The sequence below is a fragment of the Nesoenas mayeri genome (genome assembly GCF_963082525.1).
Source record: "Nesoenas mayeri genome assembly, chromosome: 13".
In the NCBI taxonomy this organism is placed as follows: domain Eukaryota; kingdom Metazoa; phylum Chordata; class Aves; order Columbiformes; family Columbidae; genus Nesoenas; species Nesoenas mayeri.
In genome coordinates this window covers 9,170,293-9,193,426 of record NC_137550.1, presented here as the reverse complement: position 1 = coordinate 9,193,426, position 23,134 = coordinate 9,170,293, and the positions used below count along the sequence as shown (strand labels likewise).

Genomic DNA, 23,134 nt, shown 5'->3' with positions numbered 1-23,134 from the left:
GAGTCTATCGGCTTGGACTGGACAGAAGCCAGAGACTCCCATTTCCTGGTACAGAGAGCAAGCCCCAGGCTATTCTGACCAGACTGAGCCTGTTAGCATTTCTGTTCCTCTGATCTGTGCTTCCCTATTGTCTGTTTCTGGCTGAGAGGAATCACAAATACAAAGTGTTTTGTTGTTCTCTCTCAGTGCATGAAAAAAAAGCACAAAAGTAGTTCAAAACAAACAAAAAAGCATTCCCTTATCCAAGCCAAAGAGATGTATTGATGTTGAGAGCAGAACACTTCTAACACGATGTATGATTCTTTAGGACTTTCCACAAGGACAGATTGGTAGGTTAGCGATCAGCTACTTTGATTTGACGTGAAAAGGGAGCCAGCTGCTGGGCTTTTTTGACCTTGAGGGTCTCACTGTTTTTTTCATACAAAGGTGCCTCTTTCATAGCCTTCTCCACTTTCTCAACAGGGCCCACCCGGCTCCATGGGAGTTCCAGGTCCAATTGGCCCCCCAGGGCCCCCAGGTTTGACAGTAAGTTTCTTTAACTTGTTACCCATAAAGTGTTAAATGGGGAGTTACTTCTTTGTTTCATGTTCTCAGAGGTAGGTCAGTAAAGTGCAGAGATCTTCGTAATCAAGACTTGATATGAAGACAGCTGAGCAACCATACATTCAGTTCACCCTGAGCTGCTACTGTGCACATTTAAACGCGATATGTTTGAAACACTCAACCTGATTCCAGACCTCTTTTGCTTTAAATCAGACTGAATCTTTGTGTGGGCTCCTTATTTGTGTGAAACCTGAGAGACAAGATTTAGCTTATTTGGGCCAGGATGATTCTTTCATTGATGTGTAATACCTGACTGTTTCTTGTCATTTGACTCTCTCACTTAAAGGAAGAACTAGTTTCTTACATATTTGTGGAGTTGAATGGCATGAAGAAGAGCTGTCAGGTGCCTTGTCAACATGGGTATAATGCACAGGTGTCCAAGTAGCAACATTGTTGGTTTCAGGGTTTTGGTTTTGTTCTGGGTTTTGGGGATTGTTTGGTTTTCTGCAAGGTGGGAGGCATGTAAAATGGTTGGAAATTACTTGTTTGTTTCCTTTTTTAATAGGGACCTCCTGGTCCACCAGGACTGCCAGGACCTAAGGTATTTTCTTTCCCTCACTTATGGTGGTGATTGGACTGTTTTGTTTTTCTTTCTGTTCATTTGTGACTTCTAAGGGCTGATGAGTTATACTTTTTGCAGGGTAATATGGGGTTGAATTTTCAAGGACCCAAAGGCGAAAAAGTGAGTAGGTTATCATGATGATGTTTTTACTTATTACTTTAAAATACTTATGCATGCCTTTTTGGTTTGTATTGACTGTAACAAACTGCTGTTTTCTTGCACATTAGGGTGAACAAGGTCTTCAGGGACCTCCAGGGCCACCAGGACAAATTGGAGAACAGAAGAGACCAAATGACATTGAGTTTCAGAAAGGAGATCAGGTGAGTGGGAAACTACATCCACCTGCAGCCTCCATTGGTTTGGCTCATTGTATTCACATCCTGCTTGCTGCAGAGGTTCTATTATTTTTTTCTTGAAGTACTGACTATGTCAGGCCTGAGTACTTTTCCTTTAGTAGGTGGCAAGCCAGTCATGTTAGCTCGGTTATTTCCCTTAGTAGAATAACTATTCTTAAGAAAGTCTCTTAAAGGAAGTTCATAGTAACAGTAAAAGCAGTTAAAATATTCTCATGCCTTGAAACACCCAGACTAGGATTTTCAAAGCTGTTTGGAGATTCCCACTAATTAACCAACTGTGTTATCTATTGTGAAGAAGTTTTTAAAGATTTTAACTCCATTTCTTTTTCTTTTTTTTTTTTTCTCCTTTTTTATTTTTGTCATTAGTGATGCCCCAAGATTGATCTTCCTTGTGGTCTGAATAAAGTGCTTTCCCTGTTTCTGGCCTCTCAAAAGTAAATACCAAGTCATATTATGACAGTTAGCTCAAACTGTTGATTTGATTTGATTTATACAGATCCTTCCCCACCTATAAATGCCAGAAAGTCATTGGGAGAGTAGCCATTTCTAAAGTTATTACATTTTTTCCTTCCTTCTTCACTGGGGAGCATCTCACAGTGCCATTTGATTCTGGGTGCCAGTTGTAGTCTGAGCAGCACCAGCAGGGTTTTTGTAAGTTTCTGTGGTATTCTCAAGTACCACCCCAAGTAATAGAGTTGAGGTAGATATTTTGAGGCAAGAGTGATGAGTGATCATTTTTTATACTCTGGTTATTTTGCAAATGTCACGTGGTAACCGAGCTTTAAACTTTATTAGTTTCCTTCATCTGTATTTGGATCAGTTTCTTGCTTTCCACCTTCTTGGGAAATGTGTTAGAGAAGGTGGCTTTGGTATGCAGCAGTATTTTATTTTGGCAGGGTGTAGAACAATCCTGCCCTTCATCTTGATCAAAATGGTTTGTTACCTTTCCTTTCAGAAGAGCATTAGGCGCCGCTAAGGCATTCCCTAGAGCTACACCCACTGATGCACATTTGCAGTGTGGAGTCGTGCTAGGAAGGCCTCAGTCTCTGATTCTGTCTCTATTTTACTGAGTAGCAGGACAGAAGGTAAAGAGCAGCATTACATGTCTTTATGGTTTTAAGAAAACACAAGGTGACATTTTGACCACACTGTATTGGAAGCAAAATTTCATCTGACTTTATTAGGGTCAGAGTAATTTACCTCCATCATCAAGGATCTCTGAAGGATTAATTGTACTGGCATTAAGTTACATAAATGTATAAAATAAAAGCATTCTAACCATATTCCTTTTAAAGCACTAAGACTTACAAGCACAGTCTGAGTGTGCTGCCTTTGACCAATATTAACGATTTCAAAGTTTAAAAATTTGTTTTTATTTCAACAAAGGTTACACTTGGTAGTACACAATCCATAAAAGGTGTCAACATTACACTTTTTGTGAAATACGCAGGGAGTTCTGGTGTGTACCTCCACCTATGAGCTCTGACTGAAAAATCAAGTGTATAGATGGGCTTGTAAAAATCTGGGAGGTCTCCAAGAAAATAACAGAAACTCTGCACAGAAACCTTTTGTGGATTCAGCAGCCTATAGCTTTTCTTTAGGTTAATGGTGAAGAGATATAAGAACTTGTGCAGAAGTGTAACAAGACAATATAGAAACCCTAAATTTAACACAGTGATCCTGTGACACTTTTCTGACAAACACACTATTGATCCTGATGGCCTCACCACTTCAGCAATTACCAGTAATCTTATTGACTGTTGTTCCTGTAATTTCAGCAGGATCTGGCATTTATCTTTCTCCTTTCCTTTCCTTCTTTCCTTTCTTCTTCTTGTTGTATAGCAGCTGCAGGTCACCAAACCAGCTGCTGCAGTGCACACAAGAGGAGTTGTGTCTTAGTGGAGTGAATCACCTAAATAAACAGGATGAGCAGTTAATAAAATTTATAGATACACTTGAAGTTCCACACAAAGGAAGAATAAATGTGATTCATAGTACTTGGAAATCTAACTGACAGAAAAAAATGATTCTATTAAAAAAAAATATCAACTGAGCTACTAGGGGAGAGATAGAGGCTTTAATCTGTTTTTTCTTTGCCCATGCTTGACAGGGTATTCCGGGTGATCCAGGCCCACCAGGACTTCCTGGGCCACAAGGCCCTCCTGTGAGTAGTCCTCTTTTAGTTCTTTTTGTGTTGTGTCTGTATCAGAACTGTAAATTCATTCTGCTCTGGCTTATGGGCTCAGTTTAAGATGACGTTTGTGTGTCCAGGGTCTTCCCGGTGGCGTAAAAGGTGAAAAAGGTGAGCAAGGAGAACCAGGCAAAAGAGTAAGTAGTTTGTTTAACCAAACATTTCTCTTTCCAATCAGTATTATCTTTGAGAATTAAGCAAATGTTGAATTCAGGTGGGGCCATCACCCTCTGGGTAAGAGACTTCTTTTTTTCTTTGCATAACCTGGCAAACTAGTAGGTGACACATCTGGTTCATGAAAGTGCTTCTAGCTATGGATCTCTCAGTGCTTTCTGATGTCGACATGTAGACCTTGGGTTTGGGGGCAGGGGAAACTAATTTGAACGATGTTATCTGGTTACATGTGGAAACCTTCTTCAAAGTAGTTGTCTGCTTGACCGAAGCAGCAGTTTTCTGTTTCCTTTTATGGAGGGTCTTCATTCAGTTTGCTATGTACTGGGTTGCAAGCAGCATGAAATTGGTATATATTTCAGCTGGTCTATGTAAACTCATTCTCAGTGGGTTTACTTGTGAGGTGAGTCACAAAACCAAGTCTCTGAACACTGCATTAAGACCAGAAGTCCATTTGTCACTTCCCAAGAGACTCCTTCAGTTTGTGCTATCTGGGGAGGGGACGAGTCAGGACAGCTGCATCTGGAGATAGCATGAGTCACTTTGCTCCTGTCTGGACTCAAATCCATCCTGGAATTGAAATATACTTGGATATCACAGCTCAGAAAAACTCAGGAAGATTATAGAAGTGCTAAGAAATAGGATGAAAATAATATGGGCTGGACCAGCAAGGAAAAGACAAGCTGTTACCAGCTCAAAACATGCTGTATTTTCATTTTCAGAGCTACTGAACCCATAGTTTCATCAACATAATGAGCCCCTTCGAAAACCAAGCCACAAGTCTTGCTCAGGTTAATTGGACAATACTTAAGCTGACAACAGGTTTTCCAATTTCCATAGGAAAAAAATACAGCAGAAACAAATGTTTGGTATTCTAGATAAAATCCCTCTTAGTTGCTTAGATTTACAGGAGGGCTTTGATTTGCCTTCGTTAAGGAACATAACAAATTAGGCAGATTTACAAAGCCAGAATTCTCATTTTATTTTGACTGCTTTTTGAATTGTATTTTCCAAGTTGCTTTTCTCTGTGAGAGTAAATGAGAACCACACAAATTGGCAAAAAATGGCCAAAAGCTTGTTTACCAACATTTTAATTTGGTTTTATTACTCTGAATTCAGGTATGGTGCAGTTTTGCTATTAATTTCCTCTAAAGCTGCTTTTTAGGGCTCTATGTGATTCAGTGTGTCTTAAACCCATTTCAGATACACTCATAAAAATGTCGGTATATGTAATCAAACAGGTAGTTCTGAAAATTCACAGGAAATTCATGAATCACATTTTACTCTAATACACTGTATCTATCAGGTGAAACTTAATCACCTGTTGTAGTTACATTCCAGCAGGCATCCCCATCCATGCTGCTTCTGCAGTGTTGGCAGTAGAGTTCTGTTTGTCTTGCCCAGTGAATGGTCTGGAGTAAAGCGGAGCTTGAACTACTTTTATTGTAGCAATGACAAATCTGTTCAGCCAGAACATAGGGGTTTCAGAAGTCAGTTCTTTGGGCAGAATTGCACTTTGTGGTTTTGTTGATACTTTTCAGAAAATCCAATTTGGTTTAAAGGAGAGTTAAAATTCAAACAGGAAAATTTTTGTATTTAATTTTACTGGTCATGTTATACTAATTTCCTAATGAAATATGATGTTCTAATGTTTAGAGAGTTAGGATCTGTTTACCAAATTAAGGACTTCTCTTGTGTTAAAATAAAGGGAGTTATTAAACACAACGAATAAGCAGTTGTTAACTGGAGATCATTTTGTGCTGTACTAGCACAGTGGTTTTTTTGAGATGTCTCATGTTTTTGCACTCTGGTTTTCAAAATGAAAACCTCAGTTTAGATAACTCCATTGATTATTTTTGGTTGGTCTCTTCAACATATTTGTCACAAGGACTGCATTCTAGAGCAAATTCGGTTTATTGAAAAATGGGAAATAAGTAACACTGTTTCCGTAAGAATTCTTCACCACTGAAGCATTTTATTTCAACGCATGTTTATGTCTTTGAAGGGAAAGCCTGGCAAAGATGGAGAACCTGGTCAGCCTGGTAGGGATGTGAGTAACTCACACATTTCTAATCTAAGCAGAATCCTTATACACTTTTCTTCTGGTATGGAGAAGATCTGAGTGTGATTATCTTTTCCTTCTTTTTTCTTGAAGGGTTTACCTGGTGGGCCTGGAATAAATGGTGCTCCAGGAAGAGATGGTGAAAAGGTATGCCAGGTTTTTTGTCATTATTGCTATAGTAGCTTGAAAATCTGCTGTCACTGAGTTCAGTTCTGGCTGAGTGTTAATTGCATTGCCTATGCCGTTACAGTGTTGAGGAATATTTGCAATAACTTTCTTGTGTACTAATGCATAGTATAAAAAATGCTCTTAATTTCATTGGTAGGGTGAAAAAGGTGACATTGGTCCCCCTGGTCCTCCTGGAATTGTAAGTTGCTGATGTTTTCTTTCTGCATTTGGTTAACAGTGTTGTCTCATCATAGTTCTTGGGTGACTGTGAGTCACATCTCCAGGTATATCAATAACAGAATCAGTAATAATTTCATATATCCACTAATAGAAACAATAGTTTCCTTCTTTTAAGATGGATTCTGTGCTCTAGGATTTGCTAAGTTGCAAACACAAGACTAGGCTATAAGCTCAGACCAGCAGAAATTGAGTCAGCTTCACTGAAGCTGGTTCTAATCATGTTGGCTTGGCAGTAAAAGTGCTTCCTACTAGAGAAGGCTCTTTACTGGAATTCTACCTGGTCATTCAGTGGAGCAGGAGAAGCATCCTGTCTTTGGTATAAGGTTCAAAGTATGCTGACCCTCACGTATCTTTACCGTTCCAGTGACTTTTGTTGACAAGTTGTTTCATATGCATGAAACATTTACAGGTCATTTCAAGACCGGGCATTGATGCCACAGTGGGACCAAAAGGTAGCAAAGGATTGCCAGGACTTCCAGGAGCCAAAGGGGAGCGTGGATTCTCCGGTAGGCCAGGCCCACCTGGCTTGCCAGGTTCTCCAGGTAGGAGTGCAAGCATTAAAATAAGTTGTATGCTCAAATGTCTGAGTGGATATTTAGCTTCACAGTCTTTTCACACTCATTTTGACAAATGGACTGAGCAGAAGAAGAAGGCAGAAATATTTAAAGCTACCCTTGAACTTAAAGGGTGGTCTTTAGCTTATGGGGATAATATGAGGAATTCTGCATATTCATTGCCCCTGCTGTGGTGACAGAGGATCCTAATCATCAAGGCTGTCAAACAGATACTAGTTTGATCTTAGGGGTAGTTTATCTCCTACCACTTACCTGTAACATACAGTATCCATTATACAGATAAAGTATTGTGTACAAGAAGTCGGGTACCTGGCCATCAAACCTAGTCTCTGCTGTACATTGGCCAGTACTAAAGAAGATGATCTGAGTCTGCAATGGGAGTGAGCAGTGATACCTGTGTTTGCCTTGTACATGCACAGAGAAGAACATGATGATTCTAATGTTACAGCTCGTAAATGTTCTTTTTTTTTCTGTCAGTACTTCCTTTCATTAGTCCTTTTTTATTTTTTTTCCTTCATAAACTTAGTTGCTGGGTCTCAGGTCAATTTTTTGAACAAAAATCTCTGGAAGTGGAGGACGTGTATATGTCAAACATCAGCATGTAGTTTGATTCCATAAAGTAAATGTTATGGACAACTTACCTGGAAATACAGTCTTATCTGTAGCATGTTATTCATTATATGTCACTGTCATCCTTGAAAAAAGGTGATTTAAGTTCTTCCCATCTTAGGGATCACTACTATTGGACCTCCTGGCCCACCTGGCTTACCTGGTGAGAGAGGACAGAAGGGAGATCCGGGTTTACCCGGTGTTTCTATCCCTGGGCAGCCAGGGCTTGATGGACCACGAGGACCTCCAGGACCACCAGGTCCCCCAGGGCCACCTGCACCATCAGTTCCTTCTGGTAAGTGATGGCCACACAGACAGCAAGTAGAGGACACTAAACAGCTTTGACATACTTTTTTTTTTCCATCATGTTTTCTTTTTTCTCTTTTTTTTTTCTAATTCTACCTCCAAAGAGGTAGCAGCTGAAGCAGCAGCTGAAGTCCATGAGATTCCAAGCTATTAATATACGTTGTCCAAGTTGCTCCTATTGCAAATTGCAACGTTTATGGGAGAGCTCTAACCCTCAGGACAATTACAGAATTTGGAAATTCAGTGGTGTGAGTTGCAGTCTGGATTTATGTCTCTTTCTGCATCAAGTGAGCCCTGCTGTGACTTATCAGTGAGATTCAGTTAGACTGGAGGAGAAGTCATCTTGTCATACTTGCGGGATCTTTTTGCGAACTCACACAATAGTGACAGTCCTCCTGGGCCACGAAGATTTGGCCCAGATGTACAAGATTAAGTATTTCTCCAATTTGTGTTCCATCCTATTTAATCCAGCTAATGAAAGTTAACATTAAGATTTGCGTATAAAGCAGGAGGTACCCACTTCAACTCTGTCTTGAGTAAATTTAGCTTTCGTGATATGATCTGATACATGCTTGGAGGGGCTATTATCTACTAAGAGTTGTGATAGCGGGAGAGTCAAAGGAATAATTTTTCACAGAATTCCAGTGTCACAAAAATAGCTTGGGAATGGACACTTTGGGTAAAGGCTCTTAGCTGCTTTTTTGGTCTTAAGGGAAGTAGGGAATGGGAGATGGAATATGAGAACTGGAAAGCTGTAGTGGAGAGGGACTAACACAGTTCAGGGAGGAATTTCATATCTAGATGACACTGGCATCTTTAGTCCCTTCTGATAGTTCAAACACATGCTTTTCTGGTATGAGGCTGAACAGCAGAATGCAATGTAAAGACAGAACTGTGCCTGCCAGCTGTGGGAAGTAGTGGGAGATAGTTGAGGCTGTGAAGGAGAACTGATGATTGTTGCATAATATCACTGGTTGTGTTCCTTTTGAGTTTGGGTTACATTGGTGGGTTTTCATTAGCAGTTCTCTGACTGAATTGCCGTAATGCTTGGTCTGTGATTATGTGGGTATGTTAGAATATCCACACAAATACCAGAAAGTACGTTTTTGTACTATTTGAATATTTGGTGCTGCTGTGACTCTAACACAAACTGATCATTAAACCTCTCCCAATTCTCTTTAGGTGAAGGGTTGTGTGAGCGGGGGCCGCCAGGTCCTCCAGGAATTCCAGGACAACAAGGCTTTACGGGGGAGCGAGGCCAAAAAGGTACAGTGCCATGGCTATCTTGTTTTTTCTCTTTTTCTTAAAGCTTGTTAAACAATGTAAAGTCTGCATTAAATAAGGATAAACAGTGTCTCTTCCCAGTCAGGTTGAGTGCAGATATTTTCTGTTTCTGAGTAAGAACGCTGTTTTATTTGGACATGGGATAGTAGCTCATCTAGTGTTAAAGCACAGGAATCTCAGAGTGACTGAGGGTACAACCAGTGCTCAGGCCTAGCATGGGTCAGGATTAAAGGAAAATGGAACTTCAGGTTTATGAGTACCTGCCAGGTAGAGAGAAACTAAATGCTTTGTAGCAGCAGTTCCCAACTCTATTTGAAAAAGTCTTTTACTTAATTCATGAACAAATTAGACATTTTTTAATGGAAAACAGCGTTGAAATTGTAAATGCAAGATTCCTAATTTGAGTTGGTCAATCTACAATGAGTTTGTTTGTTTGGTAAGAAAAAGAAAGACATCTTTAATGTGTATCCTTGTTTCCAAAAAGACAATCTTGCAATGGGGATGCTGATATGGGTAAGTGAGAATCTTTTCCTAGCTCAACAATGGACATCTTAGATGATTTCAGGCATCTCGCTGTATTTTGTACACCTCCAACAGAAGGGGTTTTTTTCTCGTGGAGGTTGTAAGGATTAATTAGTTAACCTGAATGAAGTGTTTAAATACTGCATTAGTGAATGTCAGAGAAGTCTGTATGTGTAGGAAAATCCTAGGCTTCTTGAACCTTTTTTTTTTTTTTAATGAAATAAGTTTAGCCTATTGTCAAATCAGTGAAACATTTCCAGCATTTGTTTTGCACTCTTGGACCTTGATTAAAGTTTAGAATTTTTATATACATGTTTTAGAGTCGTAGTTTGAAGTGTCAAGTACCTACTTTAGAAGAGGACTCTTTTGCTGAGAAAAAAATTCCACAGTTTTATTTTTTATTATTGAAGGCTTCTTTTTGTTTTTGTTTTACTTTACTATGCACTATCCTAAATAAATTCTAATCATATCTGATATCTGACTCCTAGCAACCAAAAAGCCTCAGTTCAGCTTTCATGAGGGAAGCCCTCTAATATTTAAACAATCATATGATTACATAAAATAGTCATTTTGGACTTGGTATTATAGATCAGTAGCAAGAAAACAATTGCTGTTGTGCTGAATTCTTTTAATGTTTTCTAAGATCTGATGTTCAAGTATGCTTTTTCAATGCAAATCTTTTTAGGTGATCCAGGAGATACATGCTTCAATTGCATAGGAACTGGACTAACTGGGCCTCCTGGGGAGAGAGGACCACCAGGACCTCCAGGTAGTCCAGGTAAGGCTGTAGCCTTAACTGTTTTGCTTAATATGCTCCTTACGGTCACTTTTGTATCTGAAGATCTATGTATAACGCTAATGAGATATCTATGTGTTGTGTACAAATTCAGATGCACAGTTGTCAGCTCCAGTCTATAGTTCACACATGTCCTGTTTTGCACAGTTGGGGAGTGTTAGGAAGAAACAGGCTCAATAGGTGTAAAAGAATCACTCTATTTTTTTGTTTTTAAATATAGTCTTTCAAAACAATGCCCTGATCAAATACAGACTTGCAAAGGTTCTGCATATTGAAGGTTTATGGTCTGCTATAGATTTAACTGAAAGAGAGAAATTAACTTATACAACTTGCTATTCCTGAACTCAGAGAGGATCTGGAGCTTTTCAAGTGTGACATATTTTGACACTACTGTTTTAACTTAGAGTTGCAAAATTGTTCACTTCAAATAAAATGAAGCTCTCCCAGAACTAAAATTTGCCTGGTTTTCAAACGACTTAGGTACTATGCAAACAGCATGCATGATATTTACAGCTTCTACAGTTTTATGATTTTCTTTTATGTTTTTCTGCACTACTTAGGTTCTCCTGGTTTTCCTGGACCAAAAGGTGAAAAGGGACTTCCTGGATTAACTGGCCTTGTAGGGCCACCAGTAAGTGGTGGTGCTGTGTTCTGGTGGGAAAAGAGTATCTCATTTGTCTTGCATCTTTGGTAGATCTGTACACAGTAGATATGAATTCTTGTCTAATGCTTCTTTGTATCTCCATAACTAGCTTGAATGCCTAATTCTTATATCGTGGCAAACTCAGAGAGGGATTAAAAGAAAAACTAACATGGCTTTTTTTTATGTTTTTTCCTTCTTCTTCACCCTCAGGGATTGCCGGGCCCCCCAGGTGCTCCTGGGAGACCTGGTCCTAAAGGAGATCCAGGGGATGTCCTGCCTTTTCCAAGAATGAAAGGTGACAAAGGAGACCCCGGCTTCCCAGGACCTCCAGGTCTCCCTGGCATAGATGGCACTCCTGGACGAGATGGACTGCCAGGTCTACCTGGCCCTAAGGGGGAACCTGTGAGTTCCAGTTTTTGCTGTTCTTGATTAGACAGATGTTTTGGGAAGTCCTGAATGTATTTAACATTGTGCAGATAAGTGGACTGGCAAAAGGACTTTTTTCTGAATGTGACTAACGCAGTAGTTCTCTTCAGTAGATGCCCATCTAGTGATGATATACAGAGATACTCACTGAATCTGCCTGTGCCTCTCAAAATAAGCTGAGACTTGTCTAGAGTATTGTCAGATGGTCCCTTCTGCCACTGTCTACATTTCACCTGTGTAGTGTGAAGAATTAAGTAGCCAGGTTTAGACCTTATCTCTGCCATGTTAGTAAGATGTAGGCAGCTAATGGCCTTGAGCCCTGGAAGGATGGAAACTGCTAAAGTGTTTCAAAACGGAAGCAATGAAACACTTTACTGCTTTGCTGATAAACGTATGTTCCTCTTTCCCATCCTGCTCTTCCTTTTTTTCAGGGTAGTGTTGCATTCAAAGGAGAAATGGGTATTCCAGGTGATCCAGGAATACCAGGTCTTCCTGGAGAGAAAGGACTTCCTGGACCTCCTGGTTTTGGTCCACAAGGTTTACCTGGTGAAAAGGGCATCCAAGGTGTATCTGGCCGCCCAGGGCCTCCTGGAGTTCCGGGTGAGTTGGTCTCTGTGTGCTATTGAACAAAAACTGTGAAATCAAGTTTTGTCCTTTTGCTCCAGATAGCTCTCAGAAGATAATGCTGCTTTCAAGCTTTTCCCAAAGGCATTGTAAGACCTCATATTTGTAAGCTCCCTTTCTGAAGGTCATTGTACAATTGCAAAGTGAGCAGAATTTGTGCTGGTTTACTGTAGTCACATGAGTCACCCTTCTGCTCTGACCGCTAGGGAAGCCTTTCCTTCTCAACTGACTATAGTGGAAATGCATTGTAACTACCATCTTATGCTTTATAGTACTGCACCTACAACAGTTTTTGAAAACAAGGGTTTTCCTTGAACAAGTTTGCTTTTGTTACTTTCTTGTCAACTACACAGATCCTGATCAAGTTGTGCTGGGGTTAGCTACAGAAAATACTGTTCATATGATGGTACCTAGGAGGAAGCCAGAAAAAACAACGTTTCAAGAAAACTGTCTTAACTTTAAACAATGCTTGTAAGGCTGTAAGTGCTGTATGGGGCTCACAGGCAGATAGCCTCTTAGGTCAAGTCTTCACAGTATCACAGTATGTTTGGGATTGGAAGGGACCTCAAAAATCATCTAGTCCAATCCCCCTGCTGGAGCAGAACGCCTAGGTGAGGTCGCACAGGAACATGTCCAGGCGCGTTTTGAATGTCCCCAGAGAAGGAGACTCCACAACCCCCCTGGGCAGCCTGTTCCAGTGTTCTGTCACCCTGAGAAGAAGTTTCTTCTCAAATTTAAGTGGAACCTCTTGTGTTCCAGCTTGATCCCATTACCCGTTGTCCTATCATTGTTTGCCACTGAGAAGAGCCTGGCTCCATCCTTGTGGCACTCACCCTGTATGTATTTATAAACATTAATAAGGTCACCCCTTAGTCTCCTCTTCTCCAAACTAAAGAGACCCAGCTCCCTCAGCCTTTCTTCATAAGGGAGATGCTCCACTCCCTTAATCATCTTTGTTGCCCTACGCTGGACTCTCTCCAGCAGTTCCCTGTCCTTCTGGAACTGAGTGGCCCAGAACTGGACACAATATTCTAGATGAGGTCCCACCAAGTCTTGCTGGTGTTTAAGTTCCTTGTCAGCTAGGGATGTGGCTAGCATCTTTTTCTGCTCTGAGGAAAGCAGAAAAGAATCTCCTACTGAGTGATACATATTTCTTCTTTTTGGTTCTAGGTCCAAAAGGTGACCCTGGTCAGACTATTACAGAACCAGGAGTTCCTGGGCCCCCTGGTCCTCCAGGAAGAAATGGTGACCCAGGTCTTCCAGGTAAAGAAGCAGCTATATATCCAGGGAATTCCAAGAATTTTTTTATTCTAATTCCTGATAACTATGTTGATTTACTCCTTTTTACAGGAGATCCTGGTCAGCCAGGTCAGCGTGGCTTACCAGGCATCCCAGGTGCAAAGGGAGAGCCAGGTATTCCTGGCATTGGACTTCCAGGTCCACCAGGTCCCAAAGGTACGTTTAGAGCCATGTTACTGTATTATACTGGATGGCAGAGTGGATGTAGAGGGTTGTGTCTCTTCCCTTTTTCCTAGTGAGTTGATTTCTGTTTCCAATATCCTTTAAAAAAATGTTTGTCTTGAATTTATACATCTCTATATATAGTATCAGGGAAAAAAGCTGCTGAGCCCTTATTCCTCTGTTCACTGTACTGCTCCTTCACAGTACCTTAAATTTTTCAGTAACCCAAGAACACAACAGTAGATGGGAAATGATGAATGTTTGTGCTTGAATCAATAAATGATCTCCAAATGCTGCCTCAAGATGTTAATGTTTCTGACATGAACTGTTTGTAATTTTTGTTAAAGCACATGACGAGTTCCAGAGATCCTCTGTGGCAAAGATTGTGCAGTCAAAAATTATCTCAAACTGGTACCCCTCAAGTATGCTGAGCTGGCACAGCACCTCTTTTCAGAAATTACCTTTTGTGGGCCCTAAGTGTTTCTGGAAGAGTTGTTCTAGTGTTCTCTGGTGTCCTCTGCTGCCCTAACCTCCATGTCATGTGTAGGTTTCCCAGGGACTCCAGGCCCCCCTGGAGCTCCAGGTACTCCAGGTCGCCCTGGTCTAGATGGACCTCCTGGCCCACCAGGTTTCCCAGGACAGAAGGTCTGTATTTGCTTGCTTAATATAAAACTTTGCTTTCTTAGAGGTTCTTCTGCATCAGTGGGAAGTTGGTGGGCAGGATTTCACCTCTTCTTGTCAGCTTTTGATGGTGGGGGAGTCACATTCTCTGCTTGAGATTTGAGTGAGGGTAGTAAAAAAGAAATGAAATTTAAAGATGGTGGGCATTTTTTGCTTTTCTACTTTAACGTTTCTAAGAGAGGCTGAGCTTGGAAAACCCCCTTTTAAAAAAATTGTGGATTTGTTACAGGGGGATCGTGGATTTGGAGTTCCAGGGCCACCTGGACCCCCAGGACCGCCAGGCACAAAAGGAATTCAAGGACCTAAGGGTGATCCTGGCTTCCCAGGAAGCCCTGGTCTCCCAGGACAGGCAGGCTTTGATGGAACTCCAGGGCCCAAAGGTAAGGAAAACTCTCCCCTTTTCTGTTCCCCGTTGAACTTTAATGAATGTAGACATGCTGGGAGTCATACGGCAGTTAAATATAAGCATTGATGACTTTAGAGCAGTTATTTCAGGGTCTATTTTTCCAAATCAGACACGTCTGTGTAAATGGAATCTTGTGTTCTCTAAAGCCAAGCAAGCAATGGAGTAAATACCAACCTGCGGGTCAGTATCTGGAAGTCTGTATTCTAAAGACAAATCGTGTTAACATGGGGGTAAAACTTTTTCGATAGAATAATTGTCATTTGGATACACTGTTAATCATTGTCTATGTTGAACTGCAGAGCATGCCTGGTTTGCTGGAGAGCATCTGTTGAGTTTGATGTGGATGATGACACAAGGACATGTCTCTGTGTAGCCTAGAAATGTAAACTGCATGCATTCCATACAGACTGAGGACAAATCTCTGACGTTCAGAAATAGCCTCTGAAGTGTGTTTTTTCCTTCGTCAAATCCATATTTGTTTGCATGCAAGGACAAGATTTCAAGTACAATGTGCTGGTGCTCTGCTTCTGAAAGCAAGTATCTCTGAACTGAGTTCACTATTTAACTAAACAAGAGTGTTCTTTTAGGTGACCCTGGACCAAGTGGACCACCAGGACTCCCAGGCCCACCAGGCATCCCTGGCATTGGTGGTCAAGGTCCACCTGGATCTCCAGGACCTCCAGGTCCTGTTGGCCCCCCAGGTAAAATTCATGTGACTTGTACCCTTAGGTTATTTCTGGCATACACCAAGCAGGGACACAGAACACTGAAGGTCCCACTGAACATACAGGCAAGGACAGACAGAGACTTCATGTCTATTAGATTGGCTGTTTTGCCAGTTAAGCAGGCAAAACTCGATACATCATGTTTTTAACTGAAATCAGAAGTGTAATTTCATTTAGCCCTGCCATTTGCACAGCTTAGAGAGGTCTCAAGGGTGTAAAAGTCCACTTTGGAGAAGACTTGGAGCCTCAGCAGAAATTCTAGAAAATGTGCACAGACAGTGACAAAATCTCTGTGAAAGGGGTTTATTGTTCGACAGAAAGGAGCACAATGTCAGTGCAGAGGTTTTGTCTGAAATGACTGGTGACTGATGAAGATATGAACTTGTTCCATCTCTGTGCAGAAAGGGTCCATGTGGATGCATGCACATGATTCTATTCTCAAAGTTTGTTTAGGGAAATTCCTTTTCCCCTTCATTCTGTAATGGGCTTGCTGTTCACCAGCTCCTCATGTTGAAAATGTGTGGCGGTCACCACAGCAAGAACATTCTCTGTGTACATGAGCATGCCAGCCGCTGAAACACTTCAAAACCTATCTGGTTCTTGCCATGCTTCTGTGACTTGTTCACATTGCATGTTTGTGAGCTACACTTTTTGAATGTGTTTGTGTGCCAGCACTGGGATTGGCATTGTTCGCAATGCATGCTGAAAAGTTCCTGGCCAACTGTAAGACCATGGGATGCAGATTGGTTGATCATATTCAGATCTTTATGAATGGTGAGCTGAGATTCAAAGTGCTTAACTTGGAAGTAGGCAAGCACTTGAGTAAGTAGGCCCGTGAAAGTTGACTTCTACTCACATACGTAAAGTGTGGGTCGTGTTTGCTTTTTCACAAGTTTTCGAGTAGAGAGAGAGATGTGTGGTCGCTGCACCAACAAGCCTTGACTATATCAGATATTAAAAGCGAGGGGCAGGAGGGGTCTGGTCAATGGGGACAGAAGTTCCATGAGCCAGCAGCTGGGTGCTCTGCCTGGCTGTGCTCACTGTGCTGTCCTGACCCTCTGCTTGCGCTTGGTGCTAAACTGAAACAGAAGGCAGCACAGGTGTGTGTTTGGAGGGTGGGATGTATTACTATGGCTTTGAATGTTTCATCCAATGCATGTTCTTTTGTATTCCTGTAACATCTCTTCTGGTGTTAGCCAGAATTTGATTTCATGTGATAACTGATTTATTCTGCAAAATATCAATTTTGACAAATGCACAATTATTACTAGAGTTGGTGGATTTGAAATGCTTATGGTTTTGCTCTTTATGTCTGTATTGACTAATCATTGTGGCTACTAACAGCATGGTGGTTCTGAAATCCAGTGCATGGATGAAGGTCCCACTTAAGAAGTCCTTATTACTTGCCTTGCCACTGCTATTTGTCTGTTTTGTGCAAATGCCTTACATTCCCATCTTCCATCCCTTGTTTGTTTAACTAAGCTGTTTTGATTCTGTTCCTTTATGCAACGTTAGGATAAAGTTTCTGAGGCTCTGTTTTTCAGGTAATTTGGAAAATTCTTGAAAGGATTTCCCTGTTCAGAATTTCCTTTCTCTGCACCACCATTTCTTCAAATAGTTTGCAGTAAATCAACATTCTTTTTTTGAATATGTAACTTCAGAATTTATTGTTTTGCCTATATTATTCTAACTATGATACAGCCATGTTTTTGAGAACCAAAAATTCAATTAGAATGAATTTCTATCTGAAAAAGTATCTTTACCATTCTAGATGTGGAGTTTGTCGTATTACTGGGTTATATATCACTTTCTCTTTTTTTCCTATTTTTTGTCATGCTCACTGATAGAGACCCCTTAAACACAGGGCATGTGCATCTCTGGTGCTGTTTTGTCTCTGTAAAGCAAGCAGTTCCAGGCACATGACACTACAGGTGAATGCAGTGATAACCTGTTGCCAAAGAGGAGTATGCTTATCATTAACTAATGGAAGTCCACGCAGTCAAGAAAACTTGATCTGCCTTTTTACTGTGCAAAGAACACATGTGAATTTGCATAATAGAACTAAAAGAATGGGGGGGGGAGGCGGAATTAGAGGTTTTTTGTGTTATAAAGAAGCAGCATCTTTTGAAAAATCCCTGTTTGACGGGATTTACCAGAACGTGATGCAGATCAACAAGAAGCTGGTTGGAAGGATGTACTCTGGTGTTCAGAAGGTGTCGAAGCAGTATCTAGTAATGACAGGTTTGTGTAAGAAACAGTTGAGAAAAAGCTCGTTCCCCAGTTGTGAAGAGAATACTAGACAAGGAGGGAAAAATAATTTTATTTCTAAAATGTATATTGATATTTGAAAATACCTTACTGAGTTTCCCGTTTCTGCGTACAGTGGTGGCTGCACTTTGAAAGAGATCTCCAAGTTTCCTTGCAGTCTGGTTTCTCTTAACTGCGTTAGTGTTGTATTCTTTGTACTTAGATCTGTTTTCAGTAACTTTAGGGTAGATATTTTTCTTTGTTCTAATCTGTGTGTGCTTTATTTTGTTTCCTAACTTAACGACTATTACAACTCCTTACTGCTACCTGTCTCAACTTCCTGATGAGCTCTAACTCGTTGGCTTTTGAACCTCAGGTTCCCCAGGTACTGTGGTTTCTTTACCAAAGCTTTTTCTTAACTTCAGATTTAAGAATAATCCTTTTTTTGTCAGCTACAATTCCAGAGTGAGTATCTTCACTGACACAGTGCACTGGAGGGAAACAAGCTGTCTGCTTGCTTCACTGGTGCCTTGAGCTCAGTATCATTAGTGTTTAACAATCTTAACCATATTTTGACAATTGATATTTTTCATTCAGGAAAATGTAATGCAGTGCAGGATTTTGCTATCCTTCAAAAATATTCAGCTGATACTATCTTAGAATGTAGTAAAATGGAATCATTAATGGAAATATACTTGTAAGAATCTCAAAACAACGATAAAACACAAAGCAGTCAATCAGTATTGGCCTTTTATTTTATTAATCAGACTTAAAGGGTTGTTGAAGTGAGCTGTTGTTTTCCTTTTGATATTTTTTTGAATTGCATTTGCTATAAGTTGGTAAAATTTTAGTAATGCTTCTCTTGAGAAGAATATGGCCTTTTAACAGCTGGCAGCCATTAAAAAATAAATGGCTTTAGAAGAATTGGTGAATTCTCATCAGTGCTAGGAATGGATCACAAATAAATCTTAGATCTTCCTACAGTACTACACCCAGAGACACACAGATCTCAGCCTTGCCTGATGATTTGCTAAAAGATTTTGTCTTAACAACATTGTCTAGGTTTGCAGGGCATTCCAGGGGAGAAGGGGGATCCAGGTCCTCCAGGCTTCGACGTTCCTGGTCCTCCGGGTGATCGAGGAGCCCCAGGATATCCAGGACCCCCTGGTCTCCCAGGGCCTCAGGGTTCACCTGGACCACCTGGCCGGGATGGAATCCCTGGATTTCCAGGTAAGTTCATATTTCTTACCTGCGGACAAAGACCAAACTGTAGTTACAGCTGGATGCTCTTTATGCTTGGGAATGCCAGCTTAATGAGCCTCAATATCCATCCTATCCATTTAAATTTGGATGCATGTAACTATTACATCTCATAATTTAAAAAAAAAGATTATAACAAAATTTGTTGCAATAAAATCCTTGTCAACTCTCCATTTTTCCCTGTAACTTGATTAAAATATATTCCATGTTATTCTGTTTCATAATTTCAAGCGTGACTTTGATTATCAACGTTATGACACTTTTCTAATTTATTTTGTGAATTTTTTTTTCTAATTACTCTTATAATTTAGAAATGGAATTTGCTTAAAGGAAGTATTAACAAAAGTTATCCATTGGATCCAGAACATAGTTTTTCGTATTAATTTCCTTATTCTATGTGTTAGACTATTCAGTTAAGATGGTCTGTGTCACCCTCTCGAGCAGAAATCTCAAAAGTGAATTTTGAGAATCTCTGTCTTTAGATAGAATCTTTTGTATTGCCGCTTCTAAAAACAGTGTATTCCTAATTGTCTTTTTGGCTTTCAATAAATAAATGCTTGTTTGAAAGGAAACTTTAATGTTTTAAACCAGGGAACTAAACTTATTGGAGGTATAAATATATTTTCTACCAAAAAGAACAGTGCACTGCAATTTTTCTTCCCAGGACTTAACTGTGGAAAAATTGCCGCAATTTTCAAGTGTCATTTTATGTGATTTAGGTGTATACAAGAACTGAGAGTTTGTAATTCCCTTAAAACAGGATTTTATATGCATATGCTGTTAAATAAATACCATATAGATTCAGGGAAGCAAAAGTCAGGTTTTTTGTTCAGAATAACAACGATGATTCAATGCATTTAGGTGCCAAAGGCGAGATGGGCGTCATGGGAGCTCCTGGTCCCCCAGGGCCTCCAGGAGCTCCTGGAAGAAATGGCCTGCCTGGCTTGAAAGGTAATATTTGCTTTATCCTCCCCGAAGAGAAAGCACAATGCTGTTTTCTGTGTCCTATGTGGAAAGATGCTTTGTAATATTAGCATCTAGACCTTCATTACTGGGATCTGCTTAGGTTATCTTCTGGCAGTGGTGGTATTCGGAACTGCTTTGCATTCAGTCACTCTTTTTTTAATTGATATCATGAGATGTTAGCTATTTTTAAGACATTAGCTCTGGATTGACGGCATTGAAGTAGGATAATATTTCTGAAGTATGTTGAGGAGTCTGCTTTAAGCAGCAAAAGGAGGAAAATCAGTAACTTTGCATTATGGAGGCATCCAGTATCAGCTCTACAGGTATCACAGAGAAACTATCTACATTTTCCCAGCTGCCTTCTTGGAGACAAATTTTGAGAGTTTGGTAGAAGAAAAACCCACTCATGTCCCTAGAACAAGGAGGCTGTGAATCCAAAGCTGCCGTAGCTGTTGCCAGTGGCACAGCGTGGTGGAGCTGTGGGAGCGACCTGGTTGCGGGTCACCCAGACAGCGGGTTCCCCGGAGCTGGCAGGCTGCAGCACCCAGACATCCCTGTGCATCCGCTCGCTCCGCTGTGTTCCATGGCTTAACGTGCTGTGCAGAACCTTGCACAAAATGACTGATCATTTAGTGAATTCCAACGTCATGAATAAATCATGTGTCCCTACGTAGGAAAAAGCACTACAAATATATTAGCCTACCTCAAGGATTGTATTTTCCCTTTTGTTGTCTGTACCTACTGTAGGTAATACCGGATTACCTGGTCCGCCAGGATCTCCTGGGCCAGTAGGACAGAAAGGCATCAAAGGTGAGGCAGGCCTGCCAGGTCCACCTGGAAAAGTTGATCCAAAACAGCTAGGAGCAAAAGGAGAAAAAGGAGAGCCAGGTGTACCAGGTACTGAACTTTGCATGTGGGTCTGGGGAGGTGGTTTGTCCTCTACAGGTAACAGTGCCCTGTAACTGAATCCATTACAGCTTCTTCTTTCTTACAGAAAAAAACCTCAGAATACAGAGGTAGCTTAAGGTTCTCTTATTTTAGGCTTTTTTTAAGTGGTTCTATGACCAAGTTACTCTGTATGGTAAGTTTGCAATGTCCTTGCTCATTAACTGTTACTATTATTTGGCATACGGTGATATTGTAATAGCACTAAGATGCTTTCAGCAGGATTATGATTCAGTCTTCCAGGTGTTATTCCTAAGAATGATGAGAGATAGTTGTCATGGCTGCTGTGCTGGCTGCATTCCTGCTGCCTTGCAGGCACTTGGGCCTTTGCCTTGTAGGATGGAATTGCACAGGTCATCTCCATCACCTCCAGATTCTCCCTTTGGGTGTCTTTGTAAGCTTACCCTCTGCTCACCTGAGCTAAGTGTCATCTCTGTGTGTGTTTCTACTTGGGAAGCTGGCACCCTGGAAGGTTTTCTCAGTTCATTCAAGTCTGTTTTCTCTCTCACTTGCTTCCCCGTCCTCCCTCTGCAAGGGTTCTGATGTCTCCTTTGAACTCTAATTTAGTCTTGAGAAGAATAAAAATAATCTGCCCTAGAGAGAACCAGAATGCCTTTCTCTAATGTTGGCCCAGCGATTATTGTGCTAGTTTATATATTCTATTAATTTCTGTGAAGCCTAAGTAGGATCCTAAGACACCTCTTTTTTCCTCCTCTCTCTGTTATGTAAGAGCTGTAGAGGGCAGATTTAACTATGCCTGCAGGGCAGCACAATGTTATTGTAATAACCAGGTAGATTTGTAAAATCCGCTAAAATACCTGCATTACTTTTTATAATATATCAATCTGAAAGTGTTTCTGGTGTAGCAATATAATTAAACATGTATATAAATAATCTAGATGAATATAGAGAGGTTAGCATGGAGCCTGCTCATCCGAAAAGACAGTCCCTTCTGAATGAAGTATATTGGCATTAGTCATAAAGTTACTTTTCCCTCTGCTTACTTATATTGTTCCTGTTCTGTAGTAATTTAAAACTTTCCAGAAGCAATATTTTGTGTTTTGTGATACTTTTATTTGCTGAACTATGGGGAATTATATTTACTGGAGAAAAATCCCTATATGGATTTTCATTCACCTGTAGCTACATCTGATCTTCTAAGGTAAAAGAAATCATACAATAGTAGTAATAATAAATGTGTCTTTTTCCTTTGAGGTATTCCTGGTTTGTCAGGACAGAAGGGTTATCAAGGTCTCCCAGGTGACCCAGGCCCACCGGGGCTCAGTGGCCCACCAGGTGTGCCAGGACTGCCAGGTAGGTAAACAAGGCCTCAGATGGACAGTTTTGATGTATAAAAATTTGCACACATTTTAATCACACGGGATTGGGATGTTAATCCAGGTATATCTGAGCAAAGCCTAGGGATTTACACTTAAAGCTGCAGCACAGTTTTGGGATATTTAAAATCATTATCCAATGATAATGAGCATGCTTTGAACTCTTGTCTTCTAACAGACCCAAAAGCAGTTTTAAGCTGATCCCATTGAAGGTTAGGATGGCATTTCAGATGGCTGGAAAAGTGCTTGCTGCTTAAGCAAACAACCTGACTGCGGGATCTGCCAACAGGACTTGCCTGTTTCATGTGCTTATTATTTATATTATTACTCATTATACTCGTACTTTGCAAACAGCCAAACAAATGTATAACAAAGGATGTCTGGATGTCACATATTTGCTATCAAGAAAACAAATTCTGGCTTGCACTATTTCTTCCTGCAGCCGTAACAATTTATCTGAAATCTTGAATCTTTGCTCACTGTGTCTAATGTAGGTCTTGCCTGAAATATCTTTTTGGCTTGGGGAATTATTTTAACCATCCAGGACCCAAACTAGTTTGAGCATTGTAGGTTGCATTTAATTCTGTAATAGAAGCTACTGAATACCTATTGCAGATGAGAAAGAGATAATGTGTTCGTTTTGCAGAACAACTCATGAGAGATCAAGTCACACCCACTACTAAATTATTTCAGATGGTTATTAAATTGTGGACTGAGATTTGACACATTTAATTAGACTAATCTTCAAAACAATTAAGTTGTTCCCCTGTTCAAATCTTGGCTTGGAACAAATTTGAAGACTAACATTTTGCTACAAAGGGGTGTGAAAAAGCATGTAGGAGCAGTTTAAGGCATAAAGCGACTCCAAATCCATTGTCTTTGTAATTAGATTACAATCATAATCATATGAGAATGCATGAATATCAGAAACTTTTAATTGTTGCCATTAATTAACTAAAACAACAACT

At 40.4% G+C, this 23,134-nt stretch overlaps 1 protein-coding gene across 1 annotated transcript in view; it reads left to right on the top strand.

The window, feature by feature from the left end:
* Window positions 1-23,134, top strand: part of COL4A5 (collagen type IV alpha 5 chain) — a gene marked incomplete at its 5' end in the record, with an annotated part of 79,868 nt that overhangs the window by 37,863 nt on the left and 18,871 nt on the right. The window contains 25 exons of the mRNA XM_080352354.1: window positions 463-525; window positions 1,109-1,144; window positions 1,244-1,285; window positions 1,393-1,485; window positions 3,632-3,685; window positions 3,793-3,849; window positions 5,889-5,933; window positions 6,039-6,092; window positions 6,271-6,312; window positions 6,763-6,895; window positions 7,659-7,832; window positions 9,026-9,109; window positions 10,335-10,427; window positions 11,006-11,076; window positions 11,299-11,490; window positions 11,946-12,114; window positions 13,309-13,401; window positions 13,489-13,593; window positions 14,147-14,244; window positions 14,510-14,660; window positions 15,274-15,387; window positions 18,721-18,888; window positions 19,780-19,869; window positions 20,632-20,781; window positions 22,045-22,143. Of these exons, the coding sequence (XP_080208480.1) occupies window positions 463-525; window positions 1,109-1,144; window positions 1,244-1,285; window positions 1,393-1,485; window positions 3,632-3,685; window positions 3,793-3,849; window positions 5,889-5,933; window positions 6,039-6,092; window positions 6,271-6,312; window positions 6,763-6,895; window positions 7,659-7,832; window positions 9,026-9,109; window positions 10,335-10,427; window positions 11,006-11,076; window positions 11,299-11,490; window positions 11,946-12,114; window positions 13,309-13,401; window positions 13,489-13,593; window positions 14,147-14,244; window positions 14,510-14,660; window positions 15,274-15,387; window positions 18,721-18,888; window positions 19,780-19,869; window positions 20,632-20,781; window positions 22,045-22,143 (2,470 nt within the window). The remainder of the gene's footprint in view (window positions 1-462; window positions 526-1,108; window positions 1,145-1,243; window positions 1,286-1,392; window positions 1,486-3,631; window positions 3,686-3,792; window positions 3,850-5,888; window positions 5,934-6,038; window positions 6,093-6,270; window positions 6,313-6,762; window positions 6,896-7,658; window positions 7,833-9,025; window positions 9,110-10,334; window positions 10,428-11,005; window positions 11,077-11,298; window positions 11,491-11,945; window positions 12,115-13,308; window positions 13,402-13,488; window positions 13,594-14,146; window positions 14,245-14,509; window positions 14,661-15,273; window positions 15,388-18,720; window positions 18,889-19,779; window positions 19,870-20,631; window positions 20,782-22,044; window positions 22,144-23,134) is intronic.